This window comes from Scyliorhinus torazame, chromosome 13 (genome assembly GCF_047496885.1).
Source record: "Scyliorhinus torazame isolate Kashiwa2021f chromosome 13, sScyTor2.1, whole genome shotgun sequence".
In the NCBI taxonomy this organism is placed as follows: domain Eukaryota; kingdom Metazoa; phylum Chordata; class Chondrichthyes; order Carcharhiniformes; family Scyliorhinidae; genus Scyliorhinus; species Scyliorhinus torazame.
This window is the reverse complement of record NC_092719.1, coordinates 215322501-215346673: the sequence shown is the minus strand read 5'-3', so window position 1 is coordinate 215346673 and position 24173 is coordinate 215322501. Positions and strand designations below refer to the sequence as shown.

General features: G+C 45.0%; 1 protein-coding gene across 1 annotated transcript in view; it reads right to left on the bottom strand.

Annotated features, from left to right (window-relative positions):
- Window positions 1-5396: 5396 nt before the first annotated feature.
- The window catches only part of LOC140388614 (protein transport protein Sec61 subunit alpha-like 1), a 29737-nt gene continuing 10960 nt past the window's right edge, over window positions 5397-24173 (bottom strand). The window contains exons 3-12 of the mRNA XM_072473057.1: window positions 23859-23924; window positions 23428-23506; window positions 19639-19770; window positions 16657-16766; window positions 14674-14827; window positions 13549-13702; window positions 11687-11891; window positions 10313-10504; window positions 8955-9031; window positions 5397-7505 (exon numbers count right to left, since the gene is read on the bottom strand). Coding sequence (XP_072329158.1) covers window positions 7319-7505; window positions 8955-9031; window positions 10313-10504; window positions 11687-11891; window positions 13549-13702; window positions 14674-14827; window positions 16657-16766; window positions 19639-19770; window positions 23428-23506; window positions 23859-23924 — 1356 coding nt within the window. The 3' untranslated portion in view covers window positions 5397-7318. The remainder of the gene's footprint in view (window positions 7506-8954; window positions 9032-10312; window positions 10505-11686; window positions 11892-13548; window positions 13703-14673; window positions 14828-16656; window positions 16767-19638; window positions 19771-23427; window positions 23507-23858; window positions 23925-24173) is intronic.

Genomic DNA, 24173 nt, shown 5'->3' with positions numbered 1-24173 from the left:
TCTGGCACAGAGTCTGTCCCTGTTGCTCAGAAGGGATGGGGGCGTGGGGGGGGAAAGAGGAGCAGAGCATTAGTCTTTGGAGACTCCATAGTTAGGGGGATAGATAGGAGATTCTGTGGGAACGAGAGACTCACGGTTGGTGTGTTGCCTCCCAGGTACCAGGGTGCGTGATGTCTCGGATCGTGTTTTCGAGATCTTTAAGGGGGAGGGGGAGCAGCCCCAAGTCGTGGTCCACATAGGTACCAACGACATAGGTAGGAAAGGGATAGGGATGTAAGGCAGGAATTCAGGGAGCTAGAGTGGAAACTTAGATCTAGGACAGAGTTATTATCTCTAGGTTGTTACCCGTGCCACGTGATAGACAGACGAGGAATAGGGAGAGAGAGGAGTTGAACACGTGGCTACAGGGATGGTGCAGGAGGGAGTGTTTCAGATTTCTGGATAATTAGGGCTCATTCTGGGGTCGGTGGGACCTCTACAAACGGGATGGTCTGCACCTGGACCAGAGGGGTACCAATATTCTGGGGGGGAAATTTGCTAATGCTCTTCGGGAGGGTTTAAACTAGTTCAGCAGGGGCTTGGGAACCTGAATTGTAGCTCCAGTATACAGGAGGTTGAGAGTAGTGAGGTCATGAGTAGGGTTTCAAAGTTGCAGGAGCGTACCGGCAGGCAGGAAGGTGGTTTAAAGTGTGTCTTCTTCAATGCCAGGAGCATCCGGAATAAGGTGGGTTGGTACCTGGGACTTCGATATTGTGGCCATTTCGGAGACATGGATAGAGCAGGGACAGGAATGGTTGTTGCAGGTGCCGGGATTTAGATATTTCAGTAAGCTCAGGGAAGGTGGTAAAAGAGGGGGGAGGGGTGGCATTGTTAGTCAAAGACAGTATTACGGTGGCAGAAAGGACGTTTGATGAGGACTCGTCTACTGAGGTAGTATGGGCTGAGGTTAGAAACAGGAAAGGAGAGATCACCCTGTTAGGGGTTTTCTATAGGCCTTCGAAAAGTTCCAGAGATGTAGAGGAGAGGATTGCAAAGATGATTCTGGATAGGAGCGAAAGCAACAGGGTAGTTGTTATGGGGGACTTTAACTTTCCAAATACTGACTGGAAACGCTATAGTTCGAGTACTTTAGATGGGTCCGTTTTTGTCCAATGTGTGCAGGAGGGTTTCCTGACACAGTATGTAGATAGGCCAATGAGAGGCGAGGCCATATTGGATTTGGTACTGGGTAATGAACCAGGACAGGTGTTAGATTTGGAGGTAGGTGAGCACTTTGGTGATAGTGACCACAATTCGATTACGTTTACTTTATTGATGGAAAGGGATAGGTATATACCGCAGGGCAAGAGTTATATCTGGGGGAAAGGCAATTATGATGCGATGAGGCAAAACTTAGAATGCATCGGATGGAGAGGAAAACTGCAGGGGATGGACACAATTTGAAATGGGGAGCTTGTTCAAGGAACAGCTACTGCGTGTCCTTGATAAGTATGTACCTGTCAGGCAGGGAGGAAGTGGTCGAGTGAGGGAACTGTGGTTTACTAAAGCAGTCGAAACACTTGTCAAGAGGAAGGAGACTTGTGTAAAGATGGGACATGAAGGTTCAGTTAGGGCGCTTGAGTTACAAGTTAGCTAGGAAGGATCTAAAGAGAGGGTTAAGAAGAGCCAGGAGGGACATGAGAAGTCTTTGGCAGGTAGGATCAAGGATAACCCTAAAGCTTTCTCTCGATATGTCAGGAATAAAAGAATGACAAGGGTAAGAGTAGGGCCAGTCAAGGACAGTAGTGGGAAGTTGTGCTTGGAGTCCGAGGAGATAGGAGAGGTGCTAAATGAATATTTTTTGTCAGTATTCACACAGGAAAAAGCCAATGTTGTCGAGGTGAATACTGAGATTCAGGCTACTAGACTAGAAGGGCTTGAGGTTCATGAGGAGGTGTTAGCAATTCTGGAAAGTGTGAAAATAGATGTCACCTGGGCTGGATGGGATTTATCCTAGGATTCTCTGGGAAGCTAGGGAGGAGATTGCTGAGCCTTTGGCCTTGATCTTTAAGTCATCTTTGTCTACAGGAATAGTGCCAGAAGACTGGAGGATAGCAAATGTTGTCCCCTTGTTCAAGAAGGGGAGTAGAGATAACCCCGGTAACTATAGACCAGTGAGCCTTACTTCTGTTGTGGGAAAAATCTTGGAAAGGTTTATAAGAGATAGGATGTATAATCATCTGGAAAGGAATAATTTGATTAGAGATAGTCAACACGGTTTTGTGAAGGGTAGGTCGTGCCTCACAAACCTTATATTCTTTGAGAAGGTGACCAAACAGGTGGATGAGGGTAAAGCAGTTGATGTGGTGTATATGGATTTCAGTAAAGCGTTTGATAAGGTTCCCCATGGTAGGCTACTGCAGAAAATACGGAGGCATGGGATTCAGGGTGATTTAGCAGTTTGGATCAGAAATTAGCTAGCTGGAAGAAGACGAAGGGTGGTGGTTGATGGGAAATGTTCAGACTGGAATCCAGTTACTAGTGGTGTACCACAAGGATCTGTTTTGGGGCCACTGCTGTTTGTCATTTTTATAAATGACCTGGAGGAGGGCGTAGAAGGATGGGTGAGTAAATTTGCAGATGACACTAAAGTCGGTGGAGTTGTGGACAGTGCGGAAGGATGTTACAAGTTACAGAGGGACATAGATAAGCTGCAGCGCTGGGCTGAGAGGTGGCAAATGGAGTTTAATGCAGAAAAGTGTGAGGCAATTCATTTTGGAAGGAATAACAGGAAGACTAAGTACTGGGCTAATGGTAAGATTCTTGGCAATGTGGATGAGCAGAGAGATCTCGGTGTCCATTAACATAGATCCCTGAAAGTTGCCACCCAGGTTGAGGTTGTTAAGGCGTACGGTGTGTTCGCTTTTATTGGTAGAGGGATTGAGTTTAGGAGCCATGAGGTCATGTTGCAGCTATACAACACTCTGGTGCGGCCGCATTTGGAGTATTGCGTGCAATCTTGGTCGCCGCATTATAGGATGTGGAAGCATTGGAAAGGGTGCAGAGGAGATTTACCATAATGTTGCCTGGCATGGAGGGAATATCTTATGAGGAAAGGCTGAGGGACTTGAGGCTGTTTTCGTTAGAGAGAAGGTTAAGAGGTGACTTAATTGAGGCATACAAGATGATCAGAGGTTTGGATAGGGTGGACAGTGAGAGCCTTTTTCCTTGGATGGTGATGTCTAGCACGAGGGGACATGCCTTTAAATTGAGGGGAGATAGATACAAGACAGATGTCAGAGGTAGGTTCTTTACTCAGAGAGTAGTAAGGGCGTAGAATGCCCTGCCTGCAACAGTAGTGGACTCGCCAACACTAAGGACATTCAAATGGTCATTGGATAGACATATGGACAATAAGGGAATAGTGTAGATGGGCTTTAGAGTGGTTTCACAGGTCGGCGCAATATCGAGGGCCGAAGGGCCTGTACTGCACTGTAATGTTCTATGTTCTATCTATCCCTACCTGTACTGTACCCCAATGTTATGCAGAGACAGAAGAGAAAAAGAAAATGCTGGAAAATCTCAGCAGGTCTGGCAGCATCTGTTGGGAGAGAAAAGAGCCAATGTTTCGAGTCCGATGACTCTTTGTCAAAGCTAACAGAGAAAGTGGGAAATATTTATACTGTGGAGTGAGAATGAAAGATGAGTCATAGCCACAGAAACCCAGGGAAACCGGGTGCTAATGGCCACAGAAATCAAGGGAACAGAGTGCTAATGGCAGCCCCCAGAGATAACAAAAGATGTGAAAGGCCAAACAGCAGAGAAACTATCAGAGGGTGAATTGGAGGGAGGGGAAGCAAATAGGAGAAAGGATAAGGAAAGTTGGATAAGATGGCGGGGGGGGGGGGGGGGGGGGGGGTTAATATATATATATAAAGAAAGAAATGGTAAAAGACAGTTAAGGTGAAATGGGATGAAAACAAATGGGTCGAGGTGGGGTAGAACTGATCATCTGAAGTTGTTGAATTCAATGTTGAGACTGGAAGGCTGTAGCGTGCCTAACCGGAAGATGAGATGTTGTTCCCCCAGTTTGTGTTGCACTTCACTGGAACATTGCAGCAGGCCAAGGGCAGACATGTGGGCATGGGAGCAGGGTCTTTTGTTAAAATGGCAAGCAACAGGAAGGTTTCAGATTCCAGCATCCGCAGTAATTTGCTTTTATGCAGAGCCAAGACCTGCCCCCACCAGTAGTACCCATATCAGACCCGTCCCCAGCAGTAGTGCACCCACCAGTACTGTACCCCAGTGAGACCTGCACCCACCAGTACTGTACCCCAGTGAGACCTGCACCCACCAGTACTGTACCCCAGTGACAGACCTGCACCCACCAGTACTGTACCCCAGTGACAGACCTGCACCCACCAGTACTGTACCCCAGTGAGACCTGCACCCACCAGTACTGTACCCCAGTGAGACCTGCACCCACCAGTACTGTACCCCAATGAGACCTGCACCCACCAGTACTGTACCCCAGTGAGACCTGCACCAACCAGTACTGTACCCCAGTGACAGACCTGCACCCACCAGTACTGTACGTGTTCTTGGATGATCACTGCTGGAACCCGTGGAAAGGACAGGGTCAACTATGATGCCTACCATGGTTAAGTAGCTTGCTGATACTCCATATGATGGTCTTCAGTAATAACCAGCTACTTGAGCAAACCCAGTAGCACAACCAGACATTTTCAGGAGAATTAAATTTTAATGCAATAGTAAGGCCTGGATGGGTTGGAAGTAGAACACAGGTGCACAGGTTTTGTAATGTGTGCATAAATGATTGGTGGTGATTATTTCTGGGCAGCACGGTAGAATTGTGGATAGCACAATTGCTTCACAGCTCCAGGGTTCCAGGTTCGATTCCGGCTTGGGTCACTGCCTGTGCGGAGTCTGCACATCCTCCCCATATGTACGTGGATTTCCTCCGGGTGCTCCGGTTTCCTCCCACAGTCCAAAGATGTGCAGGTTAGGTGGATTGGCCATGATAAATTGCCCTGTGTGTCCAAAATTGCCCTTTGTGTTGGGGTTACTGGGTTATGGTGATAGGGTGGAGGTGTTGACCTTGGGTAGGGTGCTCTTTCCAAGAGCCGGTGCAGACTCGATAGGCCGAATGGCCTCCTTCTGCACTGTAAATTCTATGAAATGAAGGCGATTACACGGGTTCAAAGGGTTTTTAAGCTACTGCTTTGCCCTAAATCTCTGGCCTAGAGGATTCAAGGTCAGGTTCCCATTCGCCTGCTGGTTCTGTGATTTAGTGGATCATACACTGGCTAGATGGAAGGCCCCAATTGCATGCTGTAATGTGATGTTAATGCTACTTGCCATCACAGAACCAGCCCAATCATAAAGACCAATCAACATGTTCTCAAACACTTTTATTTATAAAGACTGTATTTTAAGTGAGCAGGTCCTGGGGAAAACAAACACTGCTTAACAAGGTTTAGTCACAGCCAACAAGGTAGGAATGCATAGAAATTCCATTTTTTACCCCCCCCTCCCCCATGCTGGAACCATGGGTTGGGAGAGAAATCCGTAAATGTTTTTACACCATTGAGCAAGAGAGAATCCTTTAAAATTTCATTATCACAACAGAGGAACATCGGGTTTCACCCAGGCGCTGAGAATTACGTACAAAACTAACTATACTTTAAAAAAAAAAAAAAAAATTTTGGAGATGGGCGGCAGCAAATTTACTGATGGAGCTCAGCATTTTCGAATTGACTCCGTAGACCAGCTGTCCCCCATCCTTCCAGAGCAGAGGGGACTGCTCCCCATGTGGCTACTCTGCCTGTGTGAGTGCCAGCAGACAGTGAGAGCCAGGAAAGTCAGCATCATGGGCAGGTCCATGTATGATGCAGCAGGAGTCAGAGCAGCAGGCAAACACCCTTCCTCCTACCCTGGCTGGGCCCAGCAGGAGCGGAATAAAAATCAGACACTGCACAGTAAATTCCCAAACCGTTGACAAAAGGGACAAAAACAAAAAGGCATCAGTCAGCTGTACACAAAAAAGCAGCTACATTTAACCTGCCTTTTAGAAGCCAAGTGTCAAATTTTATTTTATTTGTTCGAGCTTAAGAATCAAGAGGATTCTACCCTGCATCTTAAGGTTCAATGGTTTGAAGTTTGAAAAGCTTAAGCAATGCGACAGCTGGTTGTAACACAGAGCATCTGCCACAGTGAAGACTCCCATCCTTAAATACTCCAACCCTAGAAATTCCAATAAATTTACTGCCGCATCCACCGTCAAAGCCATATGCGCCTGAAGTTCAGCAATGTCAGTGTCATTGCCATCGCTGCACTGACCAGTTTAACACAAGCCCCCGAAACTGGGAGGGAGGGGAATGAATTAACAGCATCTCAACATTACACTGAATCACATAGATGGGCAGTGCGATTACACAGAGCTTGGACACTAGCCTTGCATCACTTACACCCAGGTTCATTTATTTAAATGTTCACCCCCAGTCTTCACCCTTTTTTCCCCCAGGAGGGGCCAATCTCTGCTGAGGCGCCATCCCAAGGTGGTAAGCAGTCCCCTGCATGTGAGCTTGGGTACAGTCAGATGACTATTAGACCATAAGTTGCACCAGAGCACAATCTGACCTTGTCCTCATCACACATCAACGTACATTTTGAGCCAGCGTTTTTGGATTTATGGTTGGGGAGGTTGTCTGAACTACCCAGATCAGGAGTGTTGAGGTTCGCTGCCGAGTGATCTGTTGCTGGCTTAGAAACGCAGAACAAACCAGTCCCGATCGGGAAGACCCAATAATACATGTAGTTACCCACAGGGGCATTGAGAAGTTTAAATTCAAAAGAAACACCAGTTCCTTCTAGATATTTTAGTTGCACCTTTGAATCAAAGTGAAAGAATATACACACACGCACCATGCCACACACACAATTTACACACGCACACACTGCACGAGAGTGCACACCACACACCTCGTGTACACACGCGCGCACAGACGCCACACACGCACTGCAAATGCACACACCACACACACAACATACGTGCGTGCACACATACATAACAAACTTTCCCATGGAGGAAATTTGTGCTTTTAACCATAATTAAACAAAACAAGATTCCAAAATATGTTATTTGAGTTCTTGGTACAATGAAAAGCTGAATTAACCCTATCCTACTTAGCCGCGAATTCGCAGAAAATAAAAAATGGGCGAGAAAGGGTCGAGAGACATTCTTCCCTGCTGTGATAATTCGGAGATCTCTCTCGCCTGGACTCTCACTAAAACACTTGGAAGGAGAGTCAGCACATTGTTAAAAGAGTAGGGCTCCCATGCTTCCCACTTCACTCTGCTCTTTCACAAAGATCTCAAAGTACTGGTAAATGATGGTCACGGCCAATAATATACCAGTTCCAGATCCTATCGCCCCTAGGAAGTCCGCAAGTACAGACAGTGCGCCAATGCACAAGCCTCCAAAAGCAGCGGCAGTGGGAATATATCTGGAAAACAAAAGTTGAAAGGATTAAATACAAATTGCAGACTATTGTATCCAATATATGAACAAATGAACAAGCAGCAAGAGGTCATTCAGCCCCTCGAGCCTGCTCCACCGTTTAACAAGATCATGGCTAACCGGATAGCAACCTCAAATACTCATTCTGCCTCCCCCCGATAACCTATCACCCACTCACTTACCAACAATCTCGCCACCTCGGCCTTAAAAAAAATTCAAAAAACATTACCATAAATTCTCAAATGATTTGATCTGTTTGCACTAAATGAACATTCAGACCAGTGCCGCGGCCAAGCAAATCCCACTCCAGCCCTTCTCTAGGACACTTTCTGGCCGTGGAAAAGGGCAAGGAAGCCAGCGGCCCAAACCGTGGTTGGAGTCGGGTTGTGACAACAGGTCATCTCACTTCACATCACCGTCTCCTCCCCAAGGTTCAAGAAATGAAATTACAACAGGAATGAAATACGGGGCCCTTCCTCGCCGTCTCAGATGCGACAGCAGTGATCGTGGAACAGTGCAGCACAGGATTCTGCCATTCGGCCCATCGTTCTTGACAGTCCCATTCCTTCGTCCTTCCTTCCCCCATATCAAAAGAGGATTTACCCAATTCCCTTCCGAAAGCTACTACTGAATCGATATCACCGCCTCAACAGGCAGTAAATTATAAACCATGCTCATTCTTTGCACAAAACAGATTTTCTGCCGTTGGTTCTTTTTGCCAGGCATCCAAAATCTGTGCCTTCTGGAAATGTCCATCGCAGCAACCGGAAACAGTTTCTCTTTATTTACTCTATTTAAACCCTTCATGATTTGAAACACCTCAATAAAATCTTGCCCTAATCTATTCTGCTAAGGAGAACGGCCCCAGCTTCTCAGTGTGTCTGTAGGGGTAGAGGTCTGGAACTCGCTGCCTGAAAGGGAAGTAGAGGCAGAAACCTTAAAAACACATTTGAAATGGTGTCTGGATACGCGCCTGAAGTCCCATAAGGATTACAATCAAATGGGAATGGGCTGGGAGCCGGTTTATAACTGGGGGAGCGGCCTCCTTCTCTGCTGTAAATTTTGAAACATTTTCAAAACTAAATCTCTGAAAAGGTTGAATGTACAGGAACGGGTTAGGGAAGTGGCAGTACATGAAGTGCTTCTTAGGAGTTAGCATGGATACGGTGGGCCGAATGGCCTCCTGTGCTGGAATGATTCTATGAAAATGATTGCTTCGTGTTTCAGTGGGGAAATGCTACACAGCTAGTGCGGCTGGTTTAGCACACTGGGCTAAATCGCTGGCTTTGAAAGCAGACCAAGGCAGGCCGGCAGCACTGTTCAATTCCCGTACCAGCCTCCCCGAACAGGCGCCGGAATGTGGCGACTAGAGGCTTTTCACAGTAACTTCGTTTGAAGCCTACTTGTGACAATAAGTGATTTTCATTTCATTTACCTGTTAAGCTCATGGACCATCGAGGTCTCCCTGTGCCCTCTCATCACCATTTGCTGTTCTTTCAGTTGCTTGGCTACCTGTAATTCAATAAGAAATACTCCAGCTCAATTGTGCTGTGAGAATGCAAGCAAACAAACCACAGGCCTCAACATGAATATAAGATTATTAGTCTGTCAGTCTCAGATGTAGGTCCCAATCCAGTAAACACAATTATTCCATCTTTCTCTTTTTCCCTTCTGCTTCATATTCGAGATAAAACAGGTCGAGCAGCACCTCATCAACACCTCCAAACACTTCAGCTATTGTCCAATATTCAATATTGGCCGGCCTGGCAGCTATTGCCGCAGAAGATGAAGATATAAGTAGTGAGAGGAGTGGGAGGAAGAGGAGCCAACAGGTCCTGTTTACAGTGCCTGCCACTTCAGAATCTCCTTGAACATGACTCCCTGCTCAGTATAGCTCTGGGGAAGACCTGCCTTCTTGTGTGGCACAAGCTTCTGGAAAACAGTGATTGTTTTAAAATTAAATCTTGTTTCTACTTTTAACTATAAATGTTTACAAAACACCGGAGGTGACACAAGGAGAAACGTTTGACAGTGTGGTCAGCATCTAGAATGCTCTGCTTGACTGAGTGGCGGAGGAAGATTCTTAGAGTACCCCATTCTTTTTTTCCCCCAATTAAGGGACAATTTTAGCGTGGCCAATCCATCTACCCAGGGTCGTGGGGGCGAGACCCTCGCAGACACGGGGAGAACGTGCAGCCTCTGCAAACCAGTGACCCGGGGCCGGGATTGAGCGCGGGTCCATGGCACCGTGAGGCAGCCACTGTACCGTTTCTGGCGGAGGAAGACTCAACTATGCCTTAAAGGGCATTGGGCAACCAATAGGAAAAATGCTCCAGGCTACCACGGACAAGGCAGAGGAGTGGGACGAGCTGATTGGCTCCAGAGACCCAAAATGAACACCATGAGCCAAATGGCCATTTCCTGTGCTGTAACCTTCTAGAATTCTATGAGAACAGATTGTTAGGGACTGCTAGCATTAGCATGAAGTACTGAAGAATTAAGTGCAGCGAGTGTCAAAGGACATCCCATTCTGCCTCAGCTATACAAGAATCACTTGCTGCAATGAATCAGACAATATTTCCATATACGGCATTGGGCAACTTATGACATTAGAGGATATGTTAAATTAGAGGCAGTTTTATACCGCAGTCCAACGCCCACTCAGAGTCAGGCAGAGATCGAACCCAGGTCCACAGGGTACGGAGCAGGTCGACAATTTTTAAAAATAAATCAATAAGGAAGTGATGGCAAGATTCCCGGAGAGAAACAAATCTCTCCAGTACTAACACTTACATCCTTGGCAGAAGAACCAGACACCTCGATCCAGGTCTTGGAGAAGAAAGCACAGGAGCCCAACATGAAGACAATATAAATCACTGCATGTACAGGATCATCCAACACCGAACCAAATGACTCCGGAGGGGAGAGGAAGTAACAGAGACCCCCAACCGGATATGCACGCGCTGGCCCACCACCCGTGTTATCCTGCAAAGTAAAAAGAGTTTTGTTAAGATAACATAGGGTGAAGGGGCTGTCAGTTACCCCAGATTAGTCCATTTCAGACGATAATATGGACAGCTCACCTGCGCCTAATGTTATCTCCATCTCTTCCAACGGTCTTGATGCTCTGTGCGGGTTTGTATGGCTATTACTCAGCATATCACCCAATGCCTAGTCTTTGTGCCAGAGTTTACACTAACAGGGTACAGCAATCACTCACTCTGCTTTCATATTTCTCAGCACAGGGTTAAGTGGGCTGCGCTCAGGAACAAGAAATGTGCTTTGTTTTGACCTCCCTGGAGGACTCGGGAGTGTAACTGCAGCATCCGAATGCTGGAGATCAGTTAGCTGCACACCCATACCAAGGATCACCGCTACACTGGATGCACTGTTTACCCAGTGAGCTAGAAACTCCTGCGAGTCCCTGGGGGGGGGGGGAGAGAGAAGAGAGAGAGAGAGAGAGAGAGAGAGAGGCCATGGAGGAATTTGAAAATAAAAGGTAAGACGACACAAATTTAGGACCGGCACCAGAAACATTTTCCACAGAGAGTGATCGACGCAAGCAGGGCTCCCCGACAGACAACAATCACAAATAGTTGGCTGCCATCATGGGAATGGAGGGGAACATGGTCTTGAAATCTCGAGTTAACTTGGTTAATGTCGTAGGAGGAACGGTTGAGGACTCTGGGTCTGCACTCATTGGAGTTTAGAAAGATGAGGGGGGAATCTTATTGAAACGTACAGGATACTGCGAGGCCTGGATAGAGTGGACATGGAGAGGATGTTTCCACTTGTAGGAAAAACTAGAACCAGAGGACATAATCTCAGACTAAAGGGACGATCCTTTAAAACAGAGATGAGGAGGAATTTCTTCAGCCAGAGGGTGGTGAATCTGTGGAACTCTTTGCCGCAGAAGGCTGAGGAGGCAAAATCACTGAGTGTCTTTAAGACAGAGATAGATAGGTTCTTGATTAATAAGGGATCAGGGGTTATGGGGAGAAGGCAGGAAAATGATGAGAAAAATATCAGCCATGATTGAATGGCGGAGCCGACTCGATGGGCCGAGTGGCCTAATTCTGCTCCTATGTCTTATAGTTCGCTTGCTACTTGGTGTCTTTGATTTTAAGAAATGCGCTTCTCACCCGAACCCCCCAAAATGATACTTACAGACCACGTCCCCAATAGATTGACTAGGAAATTGCCGCTGAATCTTGTTGACAACATCTGAGAGATGACGTAGAGATTGGAGACCAGGGCAGACTGGAGGATGATGGGAATATTAGACGTGTAGAAAAGCTTGATGGGATAGGTGTTGTATTGTCCACGGTATCGGGCAGACTTAATTGGAAGATCTACTCTGAAACCCTGCAAGGTGCAAACATAGATGTTTAGTACAGATTACTATTTGAAGTGATTCACATTGAAATTTAAAAAGAAAGCTGTAAAACTGAATCCAGCTGCAGAGATTAAGTAACGCACCCAGTCACAATTCTGAATAGAGGGCACTTGGCAGGGGACCGAACAATTATGCACCAACTGGCTTTATTTGCACCAGAGGCAACGTTTTCCACACCAATTTCAGTAAAAACATAGCAACCCAATATTTACAGAACAGGTGGGCATTCAACTCATCTGGAGTTATCCAGCCTACCCTGCTCTCTTGGTCCAGAGCATCGTATTTCCACATCTCAAATGCATGTCTAAGTACTGTTTAAATGTAATGAGGTTTCTGTCTCTACCACCCTTTCATCCAGAGTTTCAGACCCCCTTCACCCTCAAAATATTTCTCCTGAATTCCCACGAATCATTCTCCAATGAATTTAAATCTATGCCTTCCCGTTATCCATGGTGTTTAGATCCCCCAGAATTTAATACACCTCAATTCATTCTCCCCTCAGACTCCCCCATTGCAAAGGAAACAAACCCAATTTGTCCCAATGCCACCTCTTAGTTAAAATTCTCTGTTCCTGGCAGCATCCTCATAAATCTGCTCTGTATGCTCTCTGGTGCAATTGTGTTCTTCATCAAACGTGGCAGACAGAACTGTACAGTTTGTCAACCAGTGAAAACTGCACCAAAAGAGCGCTGCCGGAAAAGAGCCAAGAAGTTCACAAATGTCCCTGCGGAAATGGAAGCTGCCGTTCTCACCTAGCCTGTTTTAAATATCACTCTGCTCTCAGTTATCAAGCTGACTCAATAACCCCTCACTGACTGGAATGGGGGGCAGGGGAGGGAGGGATAATAAACGTGGTATTGCCTTGGTCAGGCAGAGTGACAAAAACAATTATATTGGCAACAATAATACTAAAGCATACAGTGCAGAAGGAGGCCATTCAGCCCATTGAGTCTGCACCGACCCACTTAAGCCCTCACTTCCACCCTATTCCCATAACCCAATAACCCCATCTAACCTTTATGGACACTAAGGGCAATTTAGCATGGCCAAACCACCTAACCTGCATGTCTTTGGATTGAGAGAGGAAACCGGAGCACCCGGAGGAAACCCACGCAGACACGGGGAGAACGTGCAGACTCCGCACAGACAGCGACCCAGCGGGGAATCGAACCCCGGACCCTGGCACTGTGAAGCCACAGTGCTAGCCACTTGTGCTACCCTGCTGCCCTTAAAATGTTAAATAAAAGCAGAATATGTTGAAAATACTCAGGTCAGGCAACATCTGTGGAGAGAGAAAATGATTTAGCATTTCAGTTCGGATGACCTGAACCTTAAACCCGGTCTGGGTTGGGTTAGAGTATTTCAAGCACGTTCTATTTTTAATTTCTATTACAACAGCAGCCTGGAGTGAAGAGGCACCCCTGAAACATGCACTGATGTCACTTCCCACAATCCCCTCTCAATTAATATATCACCAATATTTGAAAATTATGCACGCTTTAGAAAATTATCTGTAGCGTTTCACTTTGAAGTGGGTAAACGCTGCTGCTATTTTGTTCCCATAAGTTCTTGGAACAGGCAATAAACGGAACGATTTTCACAGCCCCGGTTTCACCAATCACTCGCCTGGAAGTATATGACCACTGCAAAAACAAAGATAGTGGCGATGAGGTTCATGAGATTTGGCAGGTTCTGACGGTAAAAGGCTTCACGAAGAGCGCGGACTTTGTCCTGTCTGGTGGCCAGGAGATGGAACAGGGCAATGATTGATCCCTCAAACTCGGTCCCTGTTGAAAACAGAAGCCACCATTAAAAACGGTCGTAGTAGTTAGATTGGGAGATTTACAATATTACAATCTTCACTGCATTACTGAGTTCTGATTTAATGAGCATTCAAAGAAAAAAAAATCCACTTGAGCTTTCTCTACATTATCCAGCCAAACAGGTTGAATTTGGCCCAATGTATTAGCATCACAGTCAAGTACAGTCATCCCGTTCACCTCCAGAGGGAGCAAACACATTCGGAGTCCTGTTTTGTCTCTTTGCCATGAAGTAGTACGATGTGGAGATGCCGGCGTTGGACTGGGGTGAGCACAGTAAGAAGTTTTACAACACCAGGTTAAAGTCCAACAGGTTTGTTTCGATGTCACTAGCTTTCGGAGCGCTGCTCCTTCCTCAGGTGAATCCTGAGGTGAATCCTGAGGAAGGAGCAGCGCTCCGAAAGCTAGTGACATCGAAACAAACCTGTTGGACTTTAACCTGGTGTTGTAAAACTTCTTACTATGAAGTAGTATGCCTTCTGTTAACAACTGATGACTGGTAACAAACAGTTTTCAAACAAATATCAAGGACTCGGCACAGCGATCTTTAAAATAAAGACTAAATAGTCAGTAACGTTGAATCATCCCAGATGCCCACAGGCTGCTTTCCCTTTAACCTAGCACTCTCCAAAAGGATGCAGTGGCTGGTCAGCCTCCTTGAATATGATTTTGTACATCTCTATTTTTTAACAATGTGGCCCTCATTCAGGGTACTTCTCTCCTGCTGCACATGTCTAGCCTACACTTTCCCCCTCTACAACCCCACTGTTAATCAAAATGCAGTTTCCCGTCCAATTATCTGTTTGATTTGCCTCATCGATCTCTTGCACGGCCATGGTAGCATTCCTCAAACTGCAGCCCACAATCCAAACAGATTGGCTTTTTCAGATTGGCCATGCGGTATATATTTTAGAGTATAAAGATCATCATCTGCTTACCTCTGCCCGTATTGACAGTAGTAGGGCTGAAAGCCTTCCACACGATGGTCTCACAGATGTTGGTGGCAATGAAGAGGGAGATACCAGATCCAAGGCCATATCCTTTCTGCAGTAATTCATCCAGGAGCAGCACAATTAGCCCAGCAACAAACAGCTGTAAAAGTTTTTTTATAAAAAACATCGATGAGACACTGGAAAATTCTGCCAGGAAAAAGCAGTGGCTGGGTCAGTCCAAACCACGAATGATGACCACTGACCAAACTAAGACTTAGATTTCTTTCCCAAACCACACACTTGGACACAAAGGCTTTGTTCTGCGGGCAGCATGCATGTTAATAAATGTGGCTGCTTGACGATTATTCAAACAGAAAGGAAATCAGTACAATATTTCATGTTTTATTACTCATACCAGATCCTAAATATTTTCTGAGGTAAATCTAACTTGCATTTGAACAGATCAATACTGCTCCTACTACCACCTGGTGAGGGAGCAATTGCAAACTGCTGGGTTTAGTTCAACACAGCACTCGCAAATTCAAAACGTATGAACAAACCCAACCTCAGGTCAAAGGTAATTCACAATGAAGTCAGAAAATAAAAAAGTAGCGGCACGGTAGCAGTGGTTAGCACTGTTGCTTCACAGCCCCAGGGTCCCAGGTTCGATTCCCGGCTTGGGTCACTGTGCGGAGTCTGCACTTTCTCCCCGCGTCTGAGTGGGTTTCCTCCAGGTGCTCCGGTTTCCTCCCACAGTCCAAAGATGTGCAGGTTAGGTGGATTGGCCGTGCTACATTGCCCCTTAGTGTCAAAAAGGTTAGGTGGGGTTATTGGGATAGGGTGGGGGCTTAAATAGGGTGCTCTTTCCAAGGGCCGGTGCAGACCTTGATGGGCCGAATGGCCTCCTTCTGCACTGTAAATTCTGTTTAAAAAATATATTTTTATTCAATTTTAGCAAATTTTCAACAACCCTCCCCCCGCTTACAGAAAATTGAAAAGCATAAAACACACAGGTCAACACTTGTATCGCGAATTCCCCCAATGTACAAACCTTCCCATGAAACAATAATAAACACGTACTCGAACCCCCCCGCCCCCCCCCCCCCCCGGGTTGCTGCTGCTGACCACCTCCGAATGTTCCGCTAGAAAGTCTAGGAACGGTTGCCACCGCCTGAAGAACCCTTGCACAGACCCTCGCAAGGCAAACTTTACCCTGTCCAATTTAATGAACCCTGCCATGTCGCTGATCCAGGCTTTTACGCTTGGGGGCTTCGCATCCTTCCACTGTAGCAGAACCCTCCGCCGGGCTACCAGGGACGCAAAGGCCAGAATACCGGCCTCTTTCGCCTCCTGCACTCCCGGCTCGTCCGATACCCCAAATAATGCTAACCCCCTAGACACAGTCCTCGCAAAGCCCCTCCAAAACCCAATCAGTGCCGGACACGCCCAGAACATATGGGTGTGGTTTGCTGGGCTCCCCAAGCACCTCACACACCTGTCCTCTACCCCAAAAAACCTACTCAACCTCGCCCCTGTCATTTGCGCTCTGTGAAGAACCTTAAATTGTATCTGGCCAAGCCTGGCGCAAGAGGAGGCAGAATTAACCCTACCCAGGGCATCAGCCCACAGACCCTCATCTATCTCTTCCCCAAGCTCCTCCTCCCATTTACCCTTTAGCTCCTCCACCGCGGTCTCCTCCTCTTCCTGCATCTCCTGATAGACCGCCGAGACCTTGCCTTCTCCAACCCACACCCCCCAGAGCACCCTATCTTGAATCTTACGTGCTGGAAGCAGCGGAAATTCCCTCACCTGCCGTCTCACGAATGCCCTCACCTGCATGTACCTGAAGGCGTTTCCAGGGGGCAGCCCACTGCACTGGAAATTCTAAGAACCCGATTCTATCTATTTCATAATCGAGAGTAATTAGCAGGTGGCATGAGAGCCACCCTCAATACTGGGATTTCACATTGAAACCATCACCAACTTTACCTGAATAATGATCAATAGGCAGATGCCAGCTCCCATTTCTGATGGGTCTCCATACATCCCCGTCATGACGTATACAATGGCTTGTCCAATAGTGATGATCATACCAAAAACTGCAGGGCAAAAAGTACAGAGGGAGAAAACTAATTACATCGGCAACAATCACACTAAAGCAAAACACTGCGGATGTTGGAAATGTTAAAAATAAGCAGAATATGTTGGAAATACTCAGGTCAGGCAACATCTGTGGGGAGAGAAAATGAGGTAACATTTCAGTTCTGATGACCTGGAGTATTTCAAACACATTCTATTTTTAATTTCAATTACAACAGCAGCCTGGAGTGGAGGTGCACTCCCTGAAACATGCATCGATAGCTCCCACTTCTCACAGTGAGATACACATATGAATGTAGGAATATCAGCTATATTGGATCATAAGTATTTGGTGAATAAAAGGCTTAGAAGCGTGGGTAAGAGTGTGTTTGACTGCTGAAGTAATGTTTTTTAAAAAAATCTTGGTTTGAAAGATAACAAAAGCTTTGGGAGCCAGAGGTGCAATTAACCATCATAAAAGGTTTGGGCTAATGCAATTTTGTTTTGAGTTAAGGGGATTCCCTCGGGAGTTAATTAGATTTCAGCTTGGTGAGACGGTGGGTGGAGCTAATGTATCAGGCATTGTGAGAAAGTTTTTTTCAGTTGAGTTCCGATCTGGTTGACAACATGCACAGTGAAACAGTTCTGCCCTCACTAAGTTAGTTAAAAGATATTAACAGTATTTAAAGCAGTGCAGACTTGTCTGAGGACAAGGGGGGAGCTGAAACAAACCAGCTGAAACAGCTTTTGAAGACATTCAGCCAGAGTCTCTGCAGGGGTTGGACTGGAGTCAGATCTGTTCTATAAAGCAGTGTCAAGAGATCTCTTTCTCACACAATAACTCTGTAAAGCAAGCATTCTTCTGTGTCATTGGTATTTAAGGTGGATTGAGAGTTGAGATGGTTTATTTTCTTGTTGTTTAAGTGGGAATAATGATAGTAATTAGGGTATTGTATTCATTTGATGGAGTAGTATTGTTCAAGGGGCATTATACGCTATGTTTGGGGGTGATGTTAAGGATTTTAATGTGTTGGAAATAATTTTGTTTTAAAATACTACAACCCCATTTCTTTGTGCAATCACTCCTGGATCAAAATATCCCTTCCTCAAATTGTACAAAATAAAAAACATTGGGGGTTTCAGTATCCTAGCCACGGTTGGGGTCTGGGCTGGGATCGTAATATACACCAAGTGAAAGCTTCAACAACGTGTATTTACGAATCAAGGTACTTTACAGAGGAGCAAAATTACAGAGCAGATCTGAACAATCGATTAAATTGGATCCCAGTGTCAGTTTACTGATGCTATTTTCCAAACCCTCTAGATTTGTGCCCACAATCTGTATCCAACTCAAGGGAAATGGGGAACCTACATCCTTGTGACAAAGCTTTGTAGAAGACCTCTGCAGTGAGAAACAGCTGGGACATTCAATACACTGGGGATTGTTATACCAGGAGTTTGGTGAAGCCCCACTTCATTCATTGCAACATCAACTGTAGCAATCGCAAAAAGAGAAAGTCGCATTAGGCTATCAAAAAGTGAGAGCCTGGTTCAGTGGTTGGCACTCATCTCATTTTTGGTTGAGGCTGGGATCCAGGATTTGAGCACACCAAATAGACAAACACACCGGTGTCAGCTGTGTCTCAGTTGGCAGCACCGTCGCTCGAGTCAGAAGGATGTGGGTTCAAATCCCAGTCTAAGGCTTGAGCACCAAAATAACGACCAGCGCAGTGCAAAGGATACCGGAGAGGAGTTGAGATAAAGAGCATAGATGCATTTAGGAAAAGCTAGGTAAACACCAGGGAGAAAGGAATAGAAGGATATGCTGATAGAATTAGATGAAGAAAGGTGTGAGGAACATCCTGCGCTGGGAAATTCTCCATAACTCTGTGCAACCCTTCCAGAGTGCTCCATAGGATTGTTGTCCTTTGGGAACTTCTACCACTTAGAAGAACAAGGGCAGTAGATGAATGGGATTAGATGGGAGGAATGGGAGGAGGCCACAAGGGGCACAAACACCGGCATGGACATATGTGAGGTTATCCATTTTGGTAGGAATAACAGCAAAAGGGATTATTTTTTAAATGATAAAATATTAAAACATGCTGCTGTGCAGAGAGACCTGGGTGTGCTAGTGCATGAGTCGCAAAACGTTGGTTTACAGGTGATTAAGGCGGCAAATGGAATTTTGTCCTTCATTGCTAGAGGGATGGAGTTGAAGACTAGGGAGGTTAAGCTGCAACTGTAAAAGGTGTTAGTGAGATCACACCTGGAGTATTTTGTTCAGTTTTGGTCTCCTTACCCGAGAAAGAACATACTGGCGCTGGAGGGTGTGCAGAGAAGATTCACTAGGTTAATCCCAGAGTTGAGGGGGTTGAATTACGAGGAGAGGTTGAGTAGACTGGGACTGTACTCGGAGTTTAGAAGGATGTGGGGGGATCTTATAGAAACATATAAAATTATGAAGCGAGTAGATAGGATAGATGCGGGGAGGTTGTTTCCACTGGTGGATGACAGCAGAACTCGGGGGCATAGCCTCAAAATAAGGGGAAGTAGATTTAAAACTGAGCTTAGGAGGAACTTCTTCACCCCAAGAGTTGTGAATCAATGGAATTCCCTGCCCAGTGAAGCAATTGAGGCTTCTTCATTAAATGTTTTAAAGATAAAGAAAGGTAGTTTTTTGAAGAATAAAGGGTTATGGTGTTCAGGCGGGAAAGTGGAGCGGAGTCCATAAAAGATCAGCCATGATCTCATTGAATGGAGGAGCAGGCTCGAAGGGCCAGGTGGCCGACTCCTGCTCCTAGTTCTTATGTTTAATGCTCTCTTTCTGCGCTGTAACTACTTTATAACATCGCAAAAAGATGCTACACCAAACTGGATATTGATACTCACGTTTCTGTGCTCCGTTGAAGAGAGCTCGATCTTTGGGAGTGTCGCCAACTTCAATAATCTTTGCACCTGCCAGAAGCTGCATGATGAGACCAGACGTGACAATCGGCGAAATACCAAGTTCCATCAGTGTACCTAAATTTAAAATGTTCTTTTAATATCATTAACAATATTTTCAAAGTGTTTCATTATCACATTTAGTACTTTCCAAACTGCAACATCTATTTTAACTTTGGCATTACTGATGGTAACTATTTAGACTTGTCTCCAGTTAGAACAGCAACTGTCTAAAGGATCAAAGCTTCTATACTGTGCAACCTGATCTGTGAAAAAGCAAACCAAGTGCAATTAGGGAAGCGATCCTTCCAAAATGAGCTTGTATCTGGAGATAACACTTTGAGGTGTAGAGCAACGTTAGTTACACTGTTGGTCTTTGAGGAAGCAACCAGATATAATAAATGATGAACAGCACACAAGCGCTTTATCAAACTGTATCAGATCTACAATGGAGTATGCTTTGAAATACCAATCAACTTGCTTGCTAAATGCTGAAGGGACAATAAAAGAACAAAACACTAGTGAGATTCCATGCATGAAGAAAGACACAAAGGAACTGTACAGAGTTGGGAAAGAGGCGTACACAAACAGCAACATGATCAGAGAAAATATGAATACTAGGACAGAAGTTAAAAATAATGAGAAAAATACAAAAATTACAAAATGAAATGATCAAGGATCATACACAAAATACTAAAAAAAGGTAGGCTGTGATGGGGCGAGGACCGTTACAGTCCGAAGATGCAGTTGGGTGGATTGGCCATGCTAAATTGCTCATTAGTGTCCAAAACGTCAGGTAGGTTTATGGGGATAGGGTGAAGGCATGGGCTTAAGTAGGATGCTCTTTCCAAGGGCCGGTGCAGATTCGTAGGGATTCTATGATTAAAGAGATAGGCAAGATGCTACCACAGGCAATGTAGACATGACAGTGAACAATGGAGATGAGCAATGTGATAAGGGCATTTAAAATAAGTGTGTTGATCTGGATGGTTTGCATTCACATATTTTAAATGTGAGCGAGAGAGAGCAGAGACATTGCTACCCAAATAATTTGTTAGAAAAAGGTGTGCTCGAGGACTGATGCAATTCCAAAGGTACTCTAAATTAATCCAGTGTCATGTGAGTACCTTTAAGAAATGGGTGTTTATAAATGGGTGTGTATATAAATATCTGTAGTGAGTGTACCTTTAAGAAATGGGTGTTTATAAATGGCTGTGTATATAAATATCTGTAGTGAGAGTACCTTTAAGAAATGGGTGTTTATAAATGGCTGTGTATATAAATATCTGTAGTGAGAGTACCTTTAAGAAATGGGTGTTTATTACTGCAGTGATGTCAGAGGGGAGAGTGGAGCTGGGCTGTCTGTCAGCTTTTTACTTTCGTTTTAGGCTGTTTGTTGCAGGGTGTGTTTTAGTCTCGTTTTCAGAGCTGGATAGCTGCAGTCACAGCCAGAACGCGTATTAGAGTCTCTCTCTGTAATCTAAAGACTGTAAATCGATCCTGGTGATTTAAATCCATTAACAGTAGTGACTTTAAACTGATGTGCTTCTGGTAAAAGGTGTTTTAAGTCTTCTGGATGTTAAAAGGGCAGTTTACGGATTACTTAGTGTTGTATTCTTTGGGGTTTGTATTTGAATTAATGGTTGCTAAGATGTGCACTGTTTGTTTTAAAAGGGTTAACTTGAGTTAATAGAATAAGCATTGTTATGCTTTAAAAAATACTTTTTCCATTTCTGCTGTACCCCACCTGTAGAGTGGGCCATGTGCTCCCCATACCACAATCTATTAAAAGTCGTGGGTCAGGTGAACTCCATGATATACTTTGGGGTTCCCTAAACCTTGGCCCATAACACCAGGGATAGGCAGGGTTTTATTCTCTCGGGAAATTGAAGGATATGGTGAGCAGGCTGAAAATGGGTGTTGAAGCCCCAGATCATAAATTATCATACTGAATGGCGGGACAGTATAATGGGCCATGTGGTTTACTCCTGTTATTTCTTGTGTTCTATGTTTAAGGGGGATATGACATGTCAAGGCAATTGTAGAAGTCAGTTTATAACAACAGTGGTAAGAAACATAACAGAATCCATAACAAAGAGGAAAAAAAGAATACCTAGAAATGAAATATATAATGGTCAGCATGGATTTCAAAAGGGAAAATCGTGCTTGACCAACCTTATTGAATGTTTTAAAGTAGTAATGAAGATGATGATAATCTTTATTAGTGTCACAAGTAGGCTTACATTAACACTGCAATGAAGTTACTGTGAAAATCCCCTAGTCGCCACACTCCAGCGCCTGTTCGGGTACACAGAGGGAGAATTCAGAACGTCCAATTCACCCAACAAGCACGTCTTTCAGGACTTGTGGGATGAAACCGGAGCACCCGGAGGAAACCCAGCAAACACGGGGATAATGGTAATGCAGTACATGTAGCTTCCTGGATTTTCAAAAAGCTTTTGATCAGGTCTCCTACAATAGACTAATAATTAAGCGAGAACGTGGGGTCAGAATGGTTTATCGGCTGGCTTCAAGACAGAAAGCAGAGAGTTGGAGTAAATGGTAGTTATTCAGAGCGGCAGAAAGGGGGAAGTGATGTTCCACAAGGTTCAGTTCGAGGACCACTGTTGATAACCATTGTTTAAATGCATCTTTAATACTATATTATATGGAGAAGATAGAGGCACTTGGAGAAGATTTAGGAGGATGATAGCAGAAATGTGTTAAAATATATAATTTAAATATCAGGAAAGAATTCACTACTATTTTCCTTTCTCTGGGGCAGCTGGGGTGGGGGGTGAGAGAGAGAGACACAGAGAAGCTCGGGGTGACCTAGTATGACATAATAGAGGTGGCTTTTAAGATAAAGGCTTTGATACGGTGGATAGAGAGAGAAGATCTCGTCTTGTGAAGAGCATAACCAGGAGGCCGTCAACACGAGAGTGGCAAAGAAATCCAAAGGGAATTCGGGAAAAACTTCTTACTCAGTGATGAGAATGTGAAACCCGCCACCACAGGGAGCGGCTGAAGCAAATACTAAAGATGCACACACGGCAAGCATACGGGGAAGACAGATTTAGATTAGGAATGATGGGCGGAGGCTCGAGTGGAGCATAGACACTAGCATGTACTGATCGGGATAAACAGGTATCTTTGCACAGGGACAGATCAATGTAATATGCATGTTACCTACATCAATTTTTCAGCTACATTGGAACAAGGGGATTTGCTCCTATTCCAGTTATTCCATCAAATGTTTGGCAAGCTCTGGAATCTTGAGCAATCTCCAACTCGAGGATCTCCTCAGGAATGATCTGATATATTTCACCAGAAAGTGATTAAGACGGCGTTCTGCATGCACAACATAACCTCACGATTTCAAACTTCCTATTAAGGGTAACTGGAGACCAGGTATTTACGCAGAGCTGAAACCCGGAGAAATGATGGTTCATGTGGAACAAACAATACTAGAGTTTGAACAGTTACTTTCACAATGGAGCGTGGAGTGGCCATGCTGGTTAATCTATTTCCTGCCTTTGACAGCACAGGAAGAGGCGGGAGAACACTCGAGCTCCAATTGCACAGATCAAAGCGATGAGGAATGGAGGCTGACGGGCGCGCCAGATCTGCCAATGGGCACAGTGAAGGGGTGGTTGGTCCCAAGTGTCTCTTGGGCCATGCAAGTGCCACTCCTCTACCCAAACTAACCCTGGCCATCAAGTTTCATTTCATTACCTCTGTTTGAAGCCAGAATAACTCTCATCCAGTAGAAGGGATCTGCAGAATCCGAAGACATGATACCAAATAAAGGAATCTGAAGAGATTTAGAAACAAACTAGTTTATAATTGTAGCTTTCCTGCCATCTATTATAAAATGCTAATTACACTCGAAACAAGATAAGTAGATGTGGGTAACCTGAAACACACAATACTGGAAACAGTTACTCGGCACCTGCGGTCGGGACAGGGGAGTTAAGTCAACTTATTGCTTCTCTCCACAGGTGCCCACTGAAAAATTACTTTGGGTTTTTTCTTGATAATGATACTGTACAAGGAATCATCCTTTAAATTAATTAAACCCTCGGTTAAATTACTGGAACTTTGTTTCCAGTCTCAATGCCTCAAAAGTGAAACAAGTAACTTCAACAAGTTTGCAAACGACTGACCTGGCAACAGACTAAGAAGATGAAGAGCGTAATCGCCGTCCATAGTACTTTTTCTCGAAACTGAATCTGGAAAAACAGAATCAGAGCACAAACACTGGATCAACCTATATACCAAAATTCTAGGAACAGTAACAGGACAAGCCAAACCCTCAAATGCGCTGCACAATTCAATTATACAATGGCTGATCAGAGCCCGAACTCCATTCACCCACCGCAGCTTCGTATTCTTAGCTAACAAAAATTCAGTCGATTTTAGAAATAAAAATTGAGCTAGCATCTACTGTTTTTTTTGGTAAAATTTCCTACACTTTTATC